General features: G+C 36.7%; 1 protein-coding gene across 1 annotated transcript in view; it reads right to left on the reverse strand.

The window, feature by feature from the left end:
* Positions 1-448: 448 nt before the first annotated feature.
* IQCM (IQ motif containing M) overlaps positions 449-19,623 on the reverse strand; it is a 240,631-nt gene continuing 221,456 nt past the window's right edge. Inside the window, exon 7 of the mRNA XM_027866818.1 lies at positions 449-710. Within this exon, the coding sequence (XP_027722619.1) occupies positions 600-710 (111 nt within the window). The 3' untranslated portion in view covers positions 449-599. The remainder of the gene's footprint in view (positions 711-19,623) is intronic.

A 19,623-nucleotide genomic window follows, 5' to 3' on the forward strand; every position in this document is an offset into this window, starting at 1 on the left:
CACAAAAAGGTTAAGTAATTCAGGGTCCCACATCTAATAAGTGTCTGAGATCATATTTGAACTCAAGTCTTCCAAACTGGCCCCAGCACACTACTGCACCATCTAGCTGCATTAGAAGCTATGTTTAGGCCTTTACACATATCTCTATGAATTAATCTTTTAAAATCAGCCCATTATTTGAGACTATTGGATTATAGTTGGACCTGAATTTCCTTATTCATCTAATTATCCATCCTACCTCACTTTGTATGCTTTCAAATTTGTATATTTGAAGGTTTTAGAGGAGGCTCATGCTTCAGGTAAGAATTGAAAATGACTTCCAAGATATTTTCTAAATTCAAAGATTTTATGATGCTGAGATTTTCTGGTAATATAGCAAAGCAAAATCAACTGTCAACAAGAAACTTTTTGTGTTCTGTTTTTTTTTATTGTTACTTGCCTTCAGTTTTATTGTTATGATAAAACAGGTACATATATTTTATGGGAAGTCACTAGATTGCTAACTTGTCATATCTTTCTATGCTTGGAGATTCTTCTTCTTTTCCTATTTTTAGTCATCAAGTTTACTCAAAGATAAAAGGTACTTGTTCACCTGATTATTAATCTGGTGATCTGAAACGTATTTTCATTCTCCTCTCTCTCATGGACCTGGCTACTAACTTTCCAACGACCCGAATGTCGGCTTTCTTGATTATTGGGTGTCCAGAAACAAAAAAGACACACACACACAAAAAAAAAAAAAAAAAAAAAACAAACACCAAGATTAATTTGTTGATTAGCAATGAGAAAGACTCTTTCCAATGACATAAATACAGAAATGTTATCTATTCTGAGTATCTGCCAAAAGTTGGTAACCATTAGCAAATAATTCACAGATTGGTCCAATGATGGGGACTAATACCCTCTCTCTCCTCCTCCGTATAAGTGCAGAGCCAAGAAGAATTATCATAGCAGCAAGAAGTGGTGATACTTCCTCAAGCTTTATATCCTTATCCTTTCAGATCAGCAGGAGGTAAACTTCTCTAGTATAACATAAAGTCTTTGAAAACAAATGATAGCGGATATTTGAGGCCAGTCAAAACGGGAAAACAGAAGGGATATTAAATACCATATTCCGAATTCCTGAAGAGTTTCGATAAGTTAAATTCATTTATGCATTAAGAAGTAAATTATTAAGTAAGTTTATTTCAAGGGTGCTTGTATTTCAGAAATTAAGCAAAATGCAGCCAGGTAATATTAGTTTGTTGCTTAGAGAGCCATGAATAGTTTAACAAGTTTGTAAAACATTTTGAACATATGAAAAGAAAAAATTTAAAACCATTCATACATCTTGACCCAGTGATTCCATTGCTAGGTTGATGCCCCAAGGAAGTCATTGACAACAACAAAAGATTTTTATATGAAAATATTCATAGGGGTTTTGTCATTCAGTTGTTTCAGTCATGTCCGACTCTTTGTGACCCCATGTGGGAGTTTCTTGGTAAAGATACTAGAGTGATTTGTCATTTCCTTCTCCAGCTCATTTTACAGATGAGGAAACTGAGACGAACAGGGTTAAGTGACTTGCCCAGAGTCACATAGCTAGTAAGTATCTGAGACCAGATTTAAACTCATAAAGATGAGTCTTTCTGATTCCAAGCCCTGTGATCTACCCACTGCATCATCCAGCTGCCCTATTCATAGTGGTACTATTTGCAATAGCCCCAAGAATGGAAACAGTATATCTAAAAACTTGCAAACTGTTGAACAAATTATGGCATATAGATATTATGGAATATAAAAAATGTTAGGAGAAGTATGAAGTAAAGCAGAGGGAATAAAGAAGAGTCAAAATAGCAATATTCACAATAACTACAATTATGTAAATGAAGGCAATTTTAAATGGTCATAGAACTCCACATTACACAATGTAGATACAAACTTAAAAAGCACATTGGTACATTCTGTCTTTTAATGAACTACCCCTCACAATTACTCTCTTATGTTGTTAGACAAACCACAAACACATGGCATATCTATTAGCTTAACTTTGGGGTGGGAAGTCACACAACATGTACATTAAAGTTTATACAGATAGAGGTTGGTTGGAAAAGTCCTAAATAGCTTCAATAAGTTAAATTCATTTACATTAAGGTCTTAGCTATCAAGCAAGTTAACTTGAAGGGCATCTCATATTTTAGAAACTAAGCAAAATGCTGCCAGTTCCTACTAGTTTGCTTCTTGTTGAGTTTTGAATAGCTTCAATAAGTTTGGAGAACATTTTGGAACAACGAAAAGAAAAATTATAAAATTTTCATTCATATTGACAGAGTGATCCCACCCTCAGGTAGCTGCCCCCAAGGCAGTCATTGACAACAACATAACATATTTTCTGTATGAAAATATTCATTGTGGTGCTATCCACAGTACCCACAGGAAATGTCGATGGTACACCTATAAATGAGGTGTCTATAGATAACAAGCTGTTAAGCAAATTATGGTATTTGAATATGTTAGAATATGAAAAAAACACAAAGAAATACAGGAAAACTTGTATGAAGTGATGCACAGGGAATGAAGATGAATCAAAGCAATTATATACATAATTACTACCTCCTCCTCCCTATGATCCCTTGCTACCTTGTGCCTGGAGAGAGACAGGCTGACAGCCCACTATATTATCACAGGGAGCTTAATCATAGGGGCCTCAGAACTACCTCTCCCTGCCAATGGCCAGTACTCTTGCCTCTTTGTTATGCTACTTCTCCTATGTATTGATTTAGAACATTAATTCCTCTGACCTCAGCTTGTCCATCTATGAGTTGAGAGGAAAAGACTTCATCAAGAGTTCTTAATCCTGAATCCAATGACTCCCCTAAAGAGTTCTGTGGATAGATTTAAAGAGGTCCATGAATTTGCCTAGGTAGATAGATAGATGGATAGATGGATAGATGGATAGGCAGATAGACAGACAGACCGACAGACAGACAAATAGATAGGTAGATAGATAGATAGATAGATAGATAGATGGATAGATAATAGATAGAGAGATAGGCAGATAGCTAGCTAGCTAGATAAACTATTGCAATATAATCAGTTTGCTTTCCAATCCTATGTATTTTGTTTTTATGCATTTAAAAAAATGGTCATCGAAAGGGGTATACAGGTTTCACCAGACTCCCAAAGGACTCTATGACACACACAAAAATATTAAGAACTCCTGGACTAGATGATTCCTAAAATACCTTCTAGATTCAAGTCTTTTGATACTAATATGTTAAAAGTTGGATGCTTCTTCTCTTCTATTTTTAATTGGAGTCAAGTTAATTTTTATTTTCTTTTATTTAGTTAGGTAATGTAGAACAAACTATTACTTTAATATTGTTTTGAGTTTTCTTATAAGATAAACCACAAACCCCAATAGGCTATTATGTAAATGCCAATTTGATTGTAGCCTACTTTTCTAGACTTATTTTAAGTGATTCCTCTGCATTCGCTTTATGTTTCAGCCAGACTAGACACTTGGCTGTTACCAAACTTAATCTTGCCCCCTCTCAACTCTGCAGAACTCCCACCTCACCACCACCACCACCACCAACACCACCATCTCTCCCCACCGCTGACCCCCGCCTTTTGCCTGCAACCCCCTCCTTGTCAATGGTTTAACAAAGAGGTGTCAAATGCAATACGCAGAGCCTTCAACCCTGCAAGTATGACAGGATCCTGATTAAACTGTAATTGGTAAATAGTGAGCAAAATAATTAAACATACAATAAGACACAGATAATGTTAATATGCGGTTTTCTAAGTCAGTATGTGACCCATAGGGATCCTCACATATGGTTTAGTGGCCCCCATTTCTATTTGATTTTGCCACCACCAGTTTAGCTCCTCTTCTTTCAAGGCTAGTCATAAGTGGCTCTTATTCCATGAAGTCTTCCCTGATTCCTCCAGCTGAATGGAGTGCATCCCCTCAAATTTTCCCAGAGTTCTTTTAATCTCTATTTTCCCTCACTTTTAATCTATTTAATAGCATGCTTGCTTTGTATTCCTCTTAGCAGATGGCAGACTCCTAGAGGGCAGGAATTGTGTATTTGTTCATTTTCAAAATCCCAACACTTATTAAAGCACTTTTTATATAGTAGATATTTCGCAAATGTTTGCCGAAATGAATTAACAAGGCTCATAATTCCCCTCCTGTGGTGAAGTGATACTATACTACTGGCTACTATGTGCCAAATAACCTTCTTAAAAACAATTTATGTATTTTATTTTTAATTTATGGAATAAAGCAAGCATTTCCATAACAATATAATAAAATAGATGATTGCACATGAAACTGCAAATATATTATATACGACTTGCTATTCCTTTTAAATATATAATAAAATTACCATGTAAATTGCTTTTTTTCTTCCCTTCTCACCCCACCCTAGAGATGGTTACCATTAGACACAAATATATGTAAAATTATCCCATGCATACTTCTATTTATCGGTTCTTTCTCTGAATGTAGTTAGTGTCTTTCTTCACATGTCCTTTTAAAATTGAAAACCTGTTGACTAAGAGCAAGAATCATATGATTCTAAGCTGAAAGGATGTGAGAGATACTCCAGCCTTCCTCCTTCTCCTTCAAAGTTGTGACTTTCTCAAGGTTGCTCAGTTAGCTCAGTGAGAATAAATGCTGCTTCGGTTGTTGCTTTGGCCAGAAATGAGAACAATAATAATTATGTTCATGTGTGTGAATTCATCTGTTTAGTGAATTCTTAGTGTGGAAACTCCCTCTACCATAGGGCTCTGAAACCAGTCTGTAACCATAGATTCTCAAAGAGTTGCCTATAATAAACACAAAGAGGTAGTGGGTCTCATGGCTAATATATGTCAGAGATAAAACAGGTAAACAAAGGTCTCCCAATTCCAAGGCCAGTCCTCTGTTTGCCATATCAGGCTAACTCTCAACAATAAGAATAGCTAAAGTTTACATTTACATAAGTAACAATTTAAAGTTTACAAAGTACTTCATGCCTCATTTGATCCTCACACCCATAACATATTATTACACCCCTTGAACTTTACAAATAAGGAAAGTGAGGTTTAGTTGGGTTTGAGTGACTTGTACATGGTCAAATAGCTAGCACCACAAACATGATTCAAACTCAGGTATCCTCTGCCACACCAAATCCAACAGTCCTTCCACCATGATAAATGAAAACATCAAAGTCAGCATCAAATATTCACTGATTTTCTGCAATGTGCCTACCCATGTGACTTTGAGCAAATTACATCTCCTCTCTGGGTCTCAGTTTCCTCATCTATAAAATGAAGGAGCTGGAGAAGATGACGCATAAGACTACTGCCAGTTCTAAGTCAATCATTCTTAATAAGCCCGGATTATCAAGCACCATGCTGAATGTCATAGGGTACACAAAAAATGTGAAAGATATTATCTCTAAGAAAAATGAAAATAGATGGAATAAAAATAAAATCAGTACCAAATGAGTAAATATCTTTTTTCATCTTTTTTGAAAACTGAGTTTTGGGCAAAGGATTTTTTTTAAAGGAGAAAAGGAGTGTGTGCTAGGTGGGATAGGGAATGAGGAGATAAGATTCAAAGAATAGAAATCCATTTAGCAGTAACTGTAGAACATATGAACAAAGTACTGATTGGTATAATGAGGGCTATGACCAATTAAGGACTGAACAAAAGCTATTATCACTTTTCAGACTATATCTCCATGACAACCAACAACATGCTAAAAAGTAGGGGGAAATCAGTCTGATAAGTCGAACTGGAGGCCATATCTCAACACCCTCACTAAGCCAACAGCTCAATTTCAGCTCAAACTTTTGTTTTCACCTATTTTGTTCCAGCTGGGTGATTTCAGAACTATAAAGTAACTGTATGTTCCTCTACACATTCTTTCACCCATCCAGGAATTGGTAAAACTTATGACTTCAACTGATTAAAACAGAAAACCCATGTAACAAGAATTTAATATTATTGTTCATGTTGTTGTGGTGGTTCAGTCATTTCAGACTCTTCATGACCCCATTTGGGAGTTTTCTTGGAAAAGATGTTGGAGTAGTTTGCCATTTTCTTCTCTAGCTCATTTTACATGTGAAGAAACTGAGGAAAATAGGGTTAAGTGACTTGCTCAGGGTCATACAGCTAGTAAGTGTCTGAGGCCAGATTTAAACTCATAAAGATGAGTCTTCCTGATTCCAAGCCCAGTGCTCTATCCACTGCACCACCTAGTTGCCTATAGGCATTTAATAAATGGCTCCTATGAGCAAAACCCTGTTTTTAGTCACTGGGGGAGATGCCCAGTCTGGAATAAGACATGCTCCAATAATTATACATATTGAATGAATGTGCTAAGTATTATACTATGTGCTGGACATATAAAAGGAAACAATTCCTGCTCCCAAGATTATATTTTATCAATATGAGACAATATCTACATATATAAGTATATACAAGATAGATATAAATACAAAGTAGTTAAATATAAGGTGATTAGGAAAGGAGGATCTTAGTATGGGGGAAGGGAAAGAAAAGGTTTCATGTAGAAGTTGGGTATATGAGTTGAGTCTTTAAAGAAATCAAATTCTGTGAAGTGGAAATGGGGAGGGAGTGCATTCCAGGCATGTGGGGCAGCTAGTGCAGAGGCATAGAGATGGAAGGTGAAGTGTGTGTGTGTGTGTGTGTGTGTGTGTGTGTGTGTGTGTGTGTGTAAGTGTGTGTGTGAATTTCCCTCAAGAAAGTCTGGCTATTAAACATTTACCAGCACACTGTTATATTGCTTAAAGGTAGCCGTAATGCAATACAAAACTTAGGGCATGAAGACATCAGGAGACTGGAAGCCTAGTGACTATAGGCTGATGATGATCATGATGATGATGGTGATGATGATGATGATGATGTTGATGTTGATGACGATGGTTATGATAACGAATATTAACATAGTGCTTTACGTCCATCTTCTCATTTGGGCCTCACAACACCTGGAGAGATGGCATTCTAATCAATGTCTAAAATCTTTGAGTGGGTGCTACATATAGCATGACACTGTATGTCATTCAAGGACCAGTGCAGGTAAGCATGGGGAATCTCATCATTGCCCAAGGTTGACCACAAAGAAATCATCCATATTTAAAAGACATGAAGTGACTTGGTTCACACACATTTGAATAGTTTCAGTAAAAATCACAGATCTTCACAGAGCTTGGACTATGAAAAAAAAGTATGAAATGAAACTGTGACTTAAGGAGGATGGTATTAGGTAGATGTATCAGCAATTTTTAGGAGCAGAGTTACAGCTTATGGAGGGGACAATCAAAGTTGAGACAAGAAAGAGGAGAAAGAGGTCAAGGGAGACGAGGCAATTATTCATAAAAATAAATGCACATAAAACAATAGTTTTATTAGTGTGAAGCAGCGAGGTGACGTGAGTATTATCTCCATTCTACAGAAATGAAAAAATGAAACTCAGAGAATTTAAGCAACTTATCCCCCAAGAAATAATTTGTGTATAATACATAGACAGGAAATATTCATTTAGGTGCGGAGGAAAGGGATATGGCACTGTCTCCTGGGAAATAAAAGAATCTATCCCTATAGGGAGGAAGGGATATTTATGCCAGCTCCCAAGCATAGATCCTAATAAAAGGAATCAAAGGGAGACAAGCACAGTTTGACCAGTTTCAAGGGCTCAGGAGACACAGAGAAAATAAAAGTGCTGAGCTTTCAAAATTAAGTACTTCTAAGATGATTGGAGGGAAGCCACCAGGGAAGCTGATGAAGTGGGATGATAGCAAGTGTTGTTTCAGGAAGAAATAGATGAAGAAAAGAAGCTGAATTTCAGATAAAGATCATAATAGCAGTTTACATTTCTATTGTGCTTTAAGCTTTACCAAGCATTTTATCCAGAACCCTATGGAGAAGTAAATAGTCTAAGTATTATCATTTCCACATTATAGATAAGAAAACTAATATTCAGAGAGGCTATTCCAAGGGCCTTTCCAAAGTCACACAGCTAGTGTCAGAATTGAGACTCAAACTCAGGTCTTCTGACTCCTGATACAGTGTTCTTACTACACTAGGCTTAAAAACAACAAAAGTAGCCTGAAATGGACAAGATGTTTTCTGAGATCCACAGAGAAGAAAAGGGAGAAGGGAGAGAAAAAGAGAGAAATTCTAAAGAATAATCACTGGGGGGATGGGGACATATGTTAGAGAAAATGAAGATAATATCCATATTCTAAATGGATGTTGAATGGCAGAAGAATGAATCAATGAATACAAAGCAATTACAATTAAGAAGTGGGAGCTGATGCAGGGGGCAGGGTATATGACTATGTAAGAAGTAAACGTGACACAGCATAGAAGCTAAAGTGCAAGGGGAAGAAAGAGATGAATCTAAAGACAAAGGGAGTTCAATGTGGTCCTTTAAATCACTGATGAATTCTTCAGCTGAGGCCCCTTTCTCTGGAGGGAGGAGAAATGAAAAGAGCTATGGTGATGTGTCAGTTAGTACAATGCTTCAACACGTAAAGGAACTCTACTAACCTTGGGTTCATCTTTATCTAGTTTGCTCATAATTTATGAATGCAAAGATTTCTATGGTCTTCATATCTTAGATTGATGCTTTTGTAAAAAGAAAAAAAAACCTCTGGCTTCCTGTCCTTTTTATTATAAAAGAGGCCTTCTCTGACCATCTTGGACTCACTTGGCTCAGTGTGAAGGTCTAGAAAGCGCTTCTCTCTCTTAGTATGTATAGAATGATTTTACATAGATAGATATGGAGATGTATAGATACACACACACATATATATACATGTGTGTATATATATATATATATATTTGTCTAATGGCAGCCATCTCTATGATGGGGGCAGGGGGAGGGAAAAACTTCAAAGAAAAAAAGAAAGTTACAGGATAACTTTATTATATATTTAAAAGGAATAGCTAGTTGTACTTAATAGATTTGTAGTTTCATGTGCAATCATCTTTTTTTTAATTCTACTATATCATGGAAATGCTTGTGTTATTTCATAAATTAAAATGTTTTTAAAAATTAAAATAAAAACTTTCTATTCTCACCTCTTAGGACCAGAAAAAAAGAACTAATATACATGGTAATAATGAGACTGTCACAACATACATGTCTTCCATTTCCTTTGTCTACCACATCAGTGTATATACTGTGAATAAATCTCATAGCTAGATTAAAAGATCTCTAGGATGAATCATAGATTTAGAGCTAGAAAGAACCTTAGAAATCATCTAGTCAAACTCCTCCATTTTACAAACAAGGAGGCAAGGCTCAGATAATTTTAGTGGTAAACTGCAAAGCCGGGATCTTGACTTCAACTCCATATTTTGAGTTCCTTGACATCTCAAACTAAACTAGCACAAGCCTTAGTTAAATTAAAATAGTAGTGTGCAGTACAAACAGCATATGAGTGCTAATGTGGTGAGAGACATTGCCTATGGAACAATGAGAAAAGAGAAACTTAATACTATGCAATATTATATAGCATGTAGTTGCAATAACCAAGGGTGGACCTTGAGGCAATTATTTTGCATAGGAAAGGAATGGTTTTGATATTTGTCCCAGTGTAACCAGTGGAAAGACATTCAAAAGAATAGGAAAGTGACAAGGGAGTAGAATTATTGCTTAACAAGCCTAAGGTGAATTTTAGGAAGATGAGTCCTGAATGATTTTTTTTTATCATAAATATGGGTTGGAATTGACAGAGACTGTAATAACAAATTACATACAAGAAGCAGAACAAAACATAGAATCCTTGAGATATATGACTATAAATGGAGGTGACTTGGTCATATAATCAAAATAAAAGTTAATGGATGCAACTTGTGTGATAGGTTGGTACATAAATGAAGTTAATAGATGAAGAGGAAGGCTGCCTCATTGTATTAGGTTGATTCTCTGTGGAGTATTTATCAAAGGAGGTAGACAAGGGTCACACAGGATGAGAAAGCATTGATGGATTATGATTTGGACTTTTGGAGGGAGCTCTCATACTGAGGCAATCATAGGTCCATTGAAATAGCAAAGTATTCAAATATTCATTGAATTGCAGAATGCAGGTGTTGGAGGAAGTATATAAGTTAATGTTTTTATTTTTACAGAGGTAGAAACTGAGACCTAAGAAGACAGTGATCTTTTCCAAGTTACACAATAAGTCAGTGAATACTTACTGCCAAAATAAGTCTGAAGGGAAACTGTGATGTGATGCCTTTCTGATGCATGGTGAGGTATAATGGAACAATCACTAGTCTTAAAGTTAGAAGACATGGAAATCAGTTGAGCATGTGTAGCCAGGAAACTCTGTGACTCTGAGTGAGTTATTAAATTTCTCTAAGTTCTATGTAAAATGGAGCTAACAATCCTTGCTTTGCCTATCAGAGTTGTGCTGATTAAAGTCATTCATAAACCTTATGGTGCTTTATAAATATTAACTCTTGTTATTAATGTTGTCATGATCTGGAATATATCAAGAAGGAAAGTCAGTCAGCCATTAAATTGTAAGCTCCTTGAGGGCAGGGACTGTCTTCTGTGTCTTTTTGTATCCCCAAGTCTTAGCACGGTGCCTGGTATACAGAAGATGCTTAATAAATGTTTGACTAATTGATTAAGTGCCTACTATGTGACAGGAACTGTGTTAAGTGCTTAGAATACAAAGAAAGGTAAAAGACCATCCAAGTCTAGCAGCATTGGCAGGATTTTCATGCAATAAAGAACTAAGATTGTAACATGTAAAGTGAGCAACAGACACTACCACCTTTTCCCATAATGCAGTGGCAATAACAATTCCATCCTTCAGAAGATGAAGAATTTGGCAGAGATAGAGGAAGGCTGGGCAAATCTGTTAGAACAGAAAATTATTTAAATATCAAAGGCATGATCAACTCTGCTCCTCTTTTGAAATGGAAGGAAATAGTAAGGACATGTATTTTTTAAAAATCTGTGAAGCAATTTCTCAAGGGAAGAAGTAAAAAGAAAAACTTGAAAGAACCAAAAAATTTTACACCCTCCATAACTAGAAACTGGAACTGAAAAAGTGAAGAGAACAGACAAGAAAAAGATCTCATAGACTGGATCAGTGATAAGAAAAGAAACAAAAAAAATGACAGGATTCAACCAAATTAGAGGATCTGGATTCAAATTCTGCTTCTGATATTATCTGTGTGACCTTGGACAGATTATATAACATTCCAGAGTCTCAGATTCTTCATTTCCAAAATGAAGAGATTGATCCACATGACCTCTGAGGTCCCTTTGAACTCTAAATATATGATCCTATGATCCTGTAATCTTTGCAGATGGTGAAAAGAAGGGGAGGATAAAAGTGGAAAGGTGAACATGAAGCCACTAGATGAGAAATTTCAGATAATGGAGGCTTTTTCTTAAATAAAAAAAAAACTGAAGAGATTCAGATTCTAAAAAAGTTACAGATGACAGCCTAGATGATGAGTGTTTATCCCCTTACTTTTTTTTTTTTTTGACAATTGGAGTTAAGTGCCTTGCCCAGGGTCACACAGCTGGTAAGTGTCAAGTGTTTGGTCTGAGGTCGTATATGAACTCAGGTCCTCCTGACTTCAGGACTGGTTCTCTATCCACTGTGCCACCTAGCTGCCCCCATCCCCTTACTTTTAATCAAAGAATGAAGAAAGAAAGTCAACTGGCCTAAGGTATAGACAGAATTGTTATGTAAATTGGCTTATTAACATAGTGGCTAAGAAGTAATTATGAATAAAATGGCACCTAGGAGACATAGTCCTTCACACTTCCCTCCCTCTACCTTCTTCCCACATCCTTGGCTCTCTTCTCTTCCCTCTCCCTCCCCATCCTTCTTTCTGTCTCTTTTTGCCACTATATCTAGCTCTCACATATATATGCACACTCTAAAAACCAAATTTCTGCATATTAAGAACAATTCATAACAAAGAACCTCAGCAGTCTTATCTGGAACTGTCTTCAGGGTCTTATTTTCCCTGCCTTTAATGAAGCAAAAATCTTCCTTATCATATACTCAGTGTGAGGCACTCCTTGAGATTTAGAGGTCCCTTGACTAATATAGATCACAATCCATTTCTTACTTAGTAAATAAATACATTCATAGTAAGAGCATAGATCTGGATCTAGAAGGGATAGAAGGCCACCTAATGCGTCTCCTTTATTTTAGAGATGAGGAAACTGAGACCTAGAGAGGGGAAATGACTGGCCCACAGGTCATATAGATATAAGGGAATAGGGCTGGGATCTTGGGGAGTTGTTGAGGCACTCTTAAGCTAAGTGACTTTCCCAGAGTCATTTAGCCAGGATTTGTCTGAGACCAATCAAAAAAAAGTTGAACTCGAATATTTCTGACTCTAGACTCAGTTCTATATCCAGTACATCATATGGTCAGCTGGTCAGAATTATACTCCAGAAGCAAGTTATTCATCAAAAACTAAGAGATGAGAAATGCCAATATTACATCTACAGAACCCCAAATATCCTTGAGAATTTAACAAGTAACTTCCTGGAACTGGAGCAGTATCACAGAACAAAGTGTTTACCACATTAATGTGGATGTAACATTAATACATATATGTATATATATATATGAACAACATTATTAATAGATATTGACACAGTCTCCAATATACATTGCTGTTGGTGCTGTTCAATTGTTTCAGTTGTGTCTGACTCCTCATGACGCCCATTTGGGGTTTTCTTGACAAAGATACAGGAGTGGTTTGCCATTTCCTTCTCCAAATCGTTTTACAGAAGAGGAAACTGAGGCAAACAGGGTAAAGTGACTTGCCCAGGATCACACAGCTAGTAAGAGTTTGAAGCCAGATTTGAACTTCTTGATTCCAGGCCTGATGCTCTATCCACTGTATCACCTAACTGACTCACCAACATATATGCCATGTACATATAGCCAAATATACATAACATGTACAATATGATATTCAAAGCGCTTATGATGAAAAGCTTTCAAAATACAGAGACATGGAAGAAGAAATTAAAACCACATGGGAACAAGATGAAAGACATATTATCTCCACTATCTTGTCTGCTACTGAAGCTGTCCCAAAGATGTTGTCAGTAAGTCTAGATAAAATGAGTTTATATCCTAACACTTTTATTTGATTCTCAAAAAAAAAAAAAAACATCCACCTATCCACCACCTTAATTTGATCCACCTATGCAGTGGTCCACAGAACACTAAATACAGAAGAATAAGAATGGATAGTGAATTATACCAAGACCATTTCTATTTGAACTAAATTGAAAAGATAAGAACCATATGATAATAATAAAAAAATAGCTCTCATTTTTAAGGTACTTTGAGATTTTCAAAATGATTTACATATGTAACATAATTTATTCCTCACAACTATTTTGAGGTAAGTGGTGCTTACTCATTGTACAGATGAGAAAACTGAGGCTTAAAGCATTTAACTGACTTGCCTAACATAAATGAGCAATTGTCTGAGGTAGATTTTAAGCACAGGTCCATCCAGGTCCATCCAGGAACACTTGGATTCAAATATCACCTCATATTAGTAAGAAGATCTCTGTGATCATGGCCAAGATACTTAACTTCTCAGAATCTCTCTATTTTCACTTGTAAAAATGAGTGTAACAGCACTTGCAATACCCAAACTCATGGGGTCCTTGTGAGGAACAGAATATTAAACCTCAAAAGTACCACATACATGTGTTATTACTCTCATTCAATTACAAATATATCAAAGAAGGCAATATATAAGCAGGGTACTCTAATTGTCTGAGACTTGTCTCCTTGCATATAAATTTAATCTTAAACATCAAATGAATAAACAGTATTTATGCATTGATTGGCTGGAAACTGTATCTTTACAAAGGAATTTGATGACATGACTTGGATAGAAAGTAACAGAAACAAAGGGGCTATGGTGGAGGTTTATTGGGGGAAGGGCAACCAAGGGAAGTGAATTTCTCTTCCAAGCAAATTATCTGACTTAATTGCCTAATGGAGAGAGATGGAAGCCAAAGCCAACACTAGTTTAGAATATAAACTCTTTAAAAAAAATCTTATGCAAAAGAATGGCAGACAGGAGTGGCATCATCTTAGAAATAAAGGGTAAAACCTGTTTAGAGAAAGTTTAGCAAGATACAACTAAATAAAGTCATCACAAGCGCATTCCAGGATGAAAAGGGAAGGAATACAAACAGAAGGAAATGGACAAGACATAAAAGTCATTTAAAACACTTTTCTCCATGAAGGATGGCAGACCTACTCCATTTAGACCCTAATATCACAATACAACTATACTAATCAAGGAAACAGAAATGTAAATTAACAACGGCCAATATTAGCTAGCATGTATATGGCATTTTGAAGTTGGGATATATGCTTAAATATATTATCTTATTTGATCCTTCCAACAAGTCTGTGGGGAAGGTGCTATTGTTATCTCCATTTTACAAATAAGGGAACTGAAACAGAGAGATTTAGTGAGTTGCCCAAGGTCACACAGCTAGTAAACGTTTCAGGCAGGATTCCAACTCAGGTCATCCTGATTCTAAGTCCAACATTTTCTTCAATGTGTTACCTAGCTGCCTCTAAATAGAACAAAGACAGGAAAATCAGTCAGACTGGACCAAATGTATAAACAAGAAGGCATAATAATTATGAGAGCAGTAAGTGATCAATACGCAAGATATCTGATAGAGGAATAGACAAGAAAAAACTCTCTTAATTCTAAAAAGGTTAAACAAGATAACAAGAACTACTAACCTATATGTCTACTCTTCTATCTATACAAAAATCTTTGTAAGTTGTCTATATACAAATCAAGGGTACTGGTATGGAACAATATTCAACAACCAATCACGTCTGTACCAATTCACAATTTTAAAAAAATGCAGACCATATATCTAAGTCCTGATTATTCCAAATAAGGGAGTCTGTGAAGTGGTCTCATTATTTGAAATAGCACTATTTGAAGTTTTAATTAAATGTAAAATATGTCAATTGGGTTTAACCCAATTCAAATATGTAATGGAAATTTGGATATTTGAAAAACTGAACTACTTCATAGGATTCATTAGTCACACTAATCAGGACCCAACTGTACAAGATCACATTATGTTCGTTGTTGAGGAGGCTTCCTAATGCCATGGGCACTAGGCAAATTTCTTGGTCAAAAGTGTGTGTTTTACAGGAAGAAAGGAGGGGGAAATGGGTAGGGCTAATACAAAAGTGGTTCCAGAAAGTGAAAAAGTTATTTCTTCTGAAATAAACATTGTGCCATCCAATTCTTATATTTTCATGTGGGAATAATTTAGATAAATATTTTCAACATTTTAAGTATCTGTGATTTTGTTAGCATAAGTGACTATAGAATGGGTATACAACCTCGGATAAGTCACTTAACGTCTCAAATACTTAATTTACTCATTTCCATTTGATACGGTCTGGTTATACACTGTCCCTTCCCTCCCTCTCTCAAACTGCCCCCACGCCCCTCCTCCCACCATGCACACACAAAGAGGAGACAGGTAGGTTAAAACAGTTAGAACTACTGGTAAGAATATGAACACAATACTCTCTGTCTTAAACAACCAAACCCTACAAACTTCTTTGAGCATCCATATCTAGGTTGCTCTTGTTTGTTGTACTTAAAATGTGTCTTTGCCCACCAGGGTATAAGATAATTCCATTCTGTGAATGATATCAAGCCTTGGGTTTCGTCTGTACTCTGGAAAGGGTCTAGGACTATCTAGACCTACCAAAGGGGCTGCTTTGCCTTTCATGTACCAGAAGAGACAGGTGGAAATGGAATGACTGATAGAGCTGATGGGAATGCATATGCTTACTATTTTTATTACCAAATTCCATAGGGTTAAACTGAAGCTGTGAGTAGCTATATTTCTGGAGATCTAGAATTGTACTAACTTTCCACTGTATCATTCCTAGCCAATATGATACTGCGTTGGCAGTGGATGATAATACAAGAAATATCACCATCCTCCTTCACAATGTTGACTCTCTGGGCATCTGTTTGTTCTCCTCACCCCTTGTCCTTCACATCTCTTCTCATCCTTATCTATTAAACCATTTTAAGAAAAGAGAATCCTGAGTCACATGAATATTATCTTGACACACAATATTGCTCTTCTTTGCTCCACTTTAATATTTATGATGATTTTCAGAAGAAAGAGCATCTAAATCTAAGAACTTTGTTGCTCTCTGAATGAATTTAAAGCTTATCTAAAGAAATATGTTCCTAATTTAAGATAGTTTTCTTTTCTGTTTCCTAGCTAGGACTTATTTTGAAGATCTATGATTCCTACTCAAAGTTTTCCACTATTATCCAACCTAAGTATGTCTGAAATTAATAACTTGACCCTGGTGCCCAACACCATGTCAGTATTACTTGCATTGTGCCCATCCATTCTCACCTACAGAGAAAGCCACTGTCATCCTGTTACTAGTTGTTGTTGGTCAGTCGTTTTAGTTGTGTCCCGACTCTTCATGACCCCATTTGGGGTTTTCTTGGCAAAGATAATGGAATGGTTTGCCATTTCCTTCTGTAGCTTAGTTTACAGATGAGGAAACTGAGGCAAACAGGGTTAAGTGACTTGTTCATGATCATGCAGCTAGTAAGTATCTGAGGTCATTTTTGAACTCAGGAAAATGAGTCTTCCCAACTCTAGGCCTGGCATTCTATCCTTTGCACAACCTAGCTGCCCCTATGCTTGTCCAATTATTAATATTTTACAAAGACATTCACAAACAACAACTGTTACTTAGTGCTGGCCAAGAGTACAGCTATGAGATTCCTGATTGCAGCTACTCTGAAGACTTAATAGTTGGGGTTCCCAATAGACCATTGACCTCAGAGTCCTAACTTCAGAGTCCCTATCACCTCATTAGCATTTTGGAACAACAGGATTTTCTTTTCCAAATTGATACATGGATTATTAGATCATAGATCTAGAACTCAAAGGGCCTCAGAAGTCTTCTAGTTCAAGCGAGACCACAGATGTTAAGTGGTTGCCCAGGGTCACAGAAGTAGTGATGGGGAAAGGATTTTAATTCAGGTCTTCTCACTTCGAAGCCCATACTGCATTGCCTCTAAGTCCCATTTGATATAATCATTGTATTTCTGCTCCTCAGATTTTGCAGGGAGGGAAAAGCTATGGTATTTTTCAATTGCATCATCTTTTTAAGGGAATATTAAGTTCATTAAGTAATTAGGGTCAGAGAATTATAGATCTAAATCTGGAATGAACCTCAGTGGTCATCTCATTCAATCCTTACATTTACAAACTGAGGCTGAGTGAGGTTAAAAGGCTTACATAAGGTCACACAGACAGTAAGTGCCAGAGCCATAATTCAAACCCGGATCCTCACATACCGAATTGACGGGATGAGGAAATGATGTGCACTTGGGTAGGAGGAGGAGTAGGCAATAGCAGATGACCAATGAAGATCTGAACAGGAGAAGCAATGTGAAGGGAGCCATATTATCTGGAAATTAGATGCATGCAAGGAGCTTGAAGGTTGACCGCTGCACAGCCTGCATTCTCCGTCGGTAAACATACAACGTCAAGAGACCACCAGGAAGACCATGAGCACTTGGGGTAGATCCCTTGTTGAGGATTTCTCGGAGGGCATGAGCAAGAGTAAAATGTCATGAGAAGGTCTGGGTGAGTTGAAATCTGCATTGTTAGGAAGAAATATCCAAATTGATGAAATCAGGGTTCCATCAAAGTTTTGTGGTTTAAAAAAATGTAAATTTTTGTAAAAAAAAAAGTAAAGATGTCTTAGTGGTTGAAAAATATCACTGCCTTTCTATCAGAGGTTCTTAAACATTTTTTTTTTGCCATAGACTTCTTTGGCAGTCTGGTGAAGCCAGGATTTTTGCTCAGAATAATGTTTTCAAATGCATAAAATAGGTAGGATTACACAGGAAGCCAATTAAATTGAAAAAAATATATATCTTTTTTTTAAAGGTCACAGACCCCAGGTGAATAACCCTTGCTCTAGAGCAATAGCATTTGTTATCCCAAGAACACCTTGCAGCAAGGATATGTAAATTAAAATAAATATAATGGATATATATTGATGAATGGCTGGCAAGGAGAAGAGCAGCAGGAGCATTAACAACATTCGGGGGAGAAACCAACAGCCGTTTGGTGCTTTGTACCTGACCAAAAATACTTTCAGCTGGTGTTTGTGCTACTGCCTCTCTGGGCGCCTACAGCCCATCTGATGGTCTGCTTTAGCCTCCCCCTTCCCTTTAAGAATGATGGGAGTCAGGTCTGCTAGTCCAATGTGCCGCAGATCACAGCTTCTATGAACAAACTTAGCAGCTCTTCCAGACAATCGGTCAGTTAACACACCTATTTTTAAGTTACTGCTATTTGCCAGACATTCTGCTAAGCACAATGAAAGGTGAAAATATGAAGAATGAAGCAATCCTCAATTTCAAGGAGATTTCCAATGGCGGACGTGGTTCATACCACAACAAACTGACCACACCCACCCCTTTTCATAGGATCCAAAGAACAGAGGATAAAAGGATTCTGTTCTGAGGCCACTGGGAAACATATCAAGAACAGAGTTCTTTAATGACTTAACAAAAATTTTAGTTGAACTGAGGATTCTGCTCTTAGGAGAGCCTTGGCAATTGTTACTTCTGTTCATTATTCTTTGAGAGAAAAAAATGACCTCTATGGTCTTTTCTAGCTCTTAATCATCTGATTTCATCAGATCCATGCTCTATACAGAATAGAATTTCTTCTTTCTTCTTCTTCTGGGAAAGAAAAATAAAGACTACAGTATTTTTCAATGATATCATCATAGATGACAGATCTCATAGATTTAGAATTTTAAAGGATCTTGTAGGTCATTAAGTCCAACCCCTCCATTTCACAGATGAGGAAACTGAGGCCCCTAAAACAACCTTCTCAAGAATACACAAGTGGCATTGGTAGAACCAGGATTTCAATCCAACTCCTTTGATTCCAGAGTCAGAATGTTTCCCACTGCACCATGCCAATTACTGTAGCATAGTGAGCTAACTTTCAATCTATGAAGACCTCTGACATAATGACAGTGTGACCCTGGAAAAGTCACTTAACTTCTCAGTCCTGAGCAACTCTCTAAGACCATAAGCTTCTAAGATGGTACAGACATATTTGTGGGGAGAGTTTCCCTAAACTAGATTTACAAGTCCAACTCCTATCTCTGGCCTATGACTCCTAAACCAGAATGTCATGTGATTATCATTCATCATGGTGATTAGTCTTACACATAGCTCTGGGTAGAGAGAGGAGGTAGAGCATTGGACATGCTAAACTTACAATAGCTTTATTCACTCGCCAATTGGAATCACTCTCCCTCCTAACCATTCACTCCTTCTAATTCACTCCTATACCCAGATCAAAGAATATAGTAGTTTCAATAATGGACACATCTCACCATCATGCCCATCCCACTGGCACCATACCTATGAAAGTCAAACGAATATTCAATTCAATTCAGCAATGTGTTATTGAAAGCATAACAGACATAAGTGTGAAATTGGAAATTGATACCCCACTTTTTTCATTTTGAATAATTTTTTTA

The sequence above is a fragment of the Vombatus ursinus genome, unplaced genomic scaffold (genome assembly GCF_900497805.2).
Source record: "Vombatus ursinus unplaced genomic scaffold, bare-nosed wombat genome assembly UNPS02014784.1, whole genome shotgun sequence".
Taxonomy (NCBI): Eukaryota; Metazoa; Chordata; class Mammalia; order Diprotodontia; family Vombatidae; genus Vombatus; species Vombatus ursinus.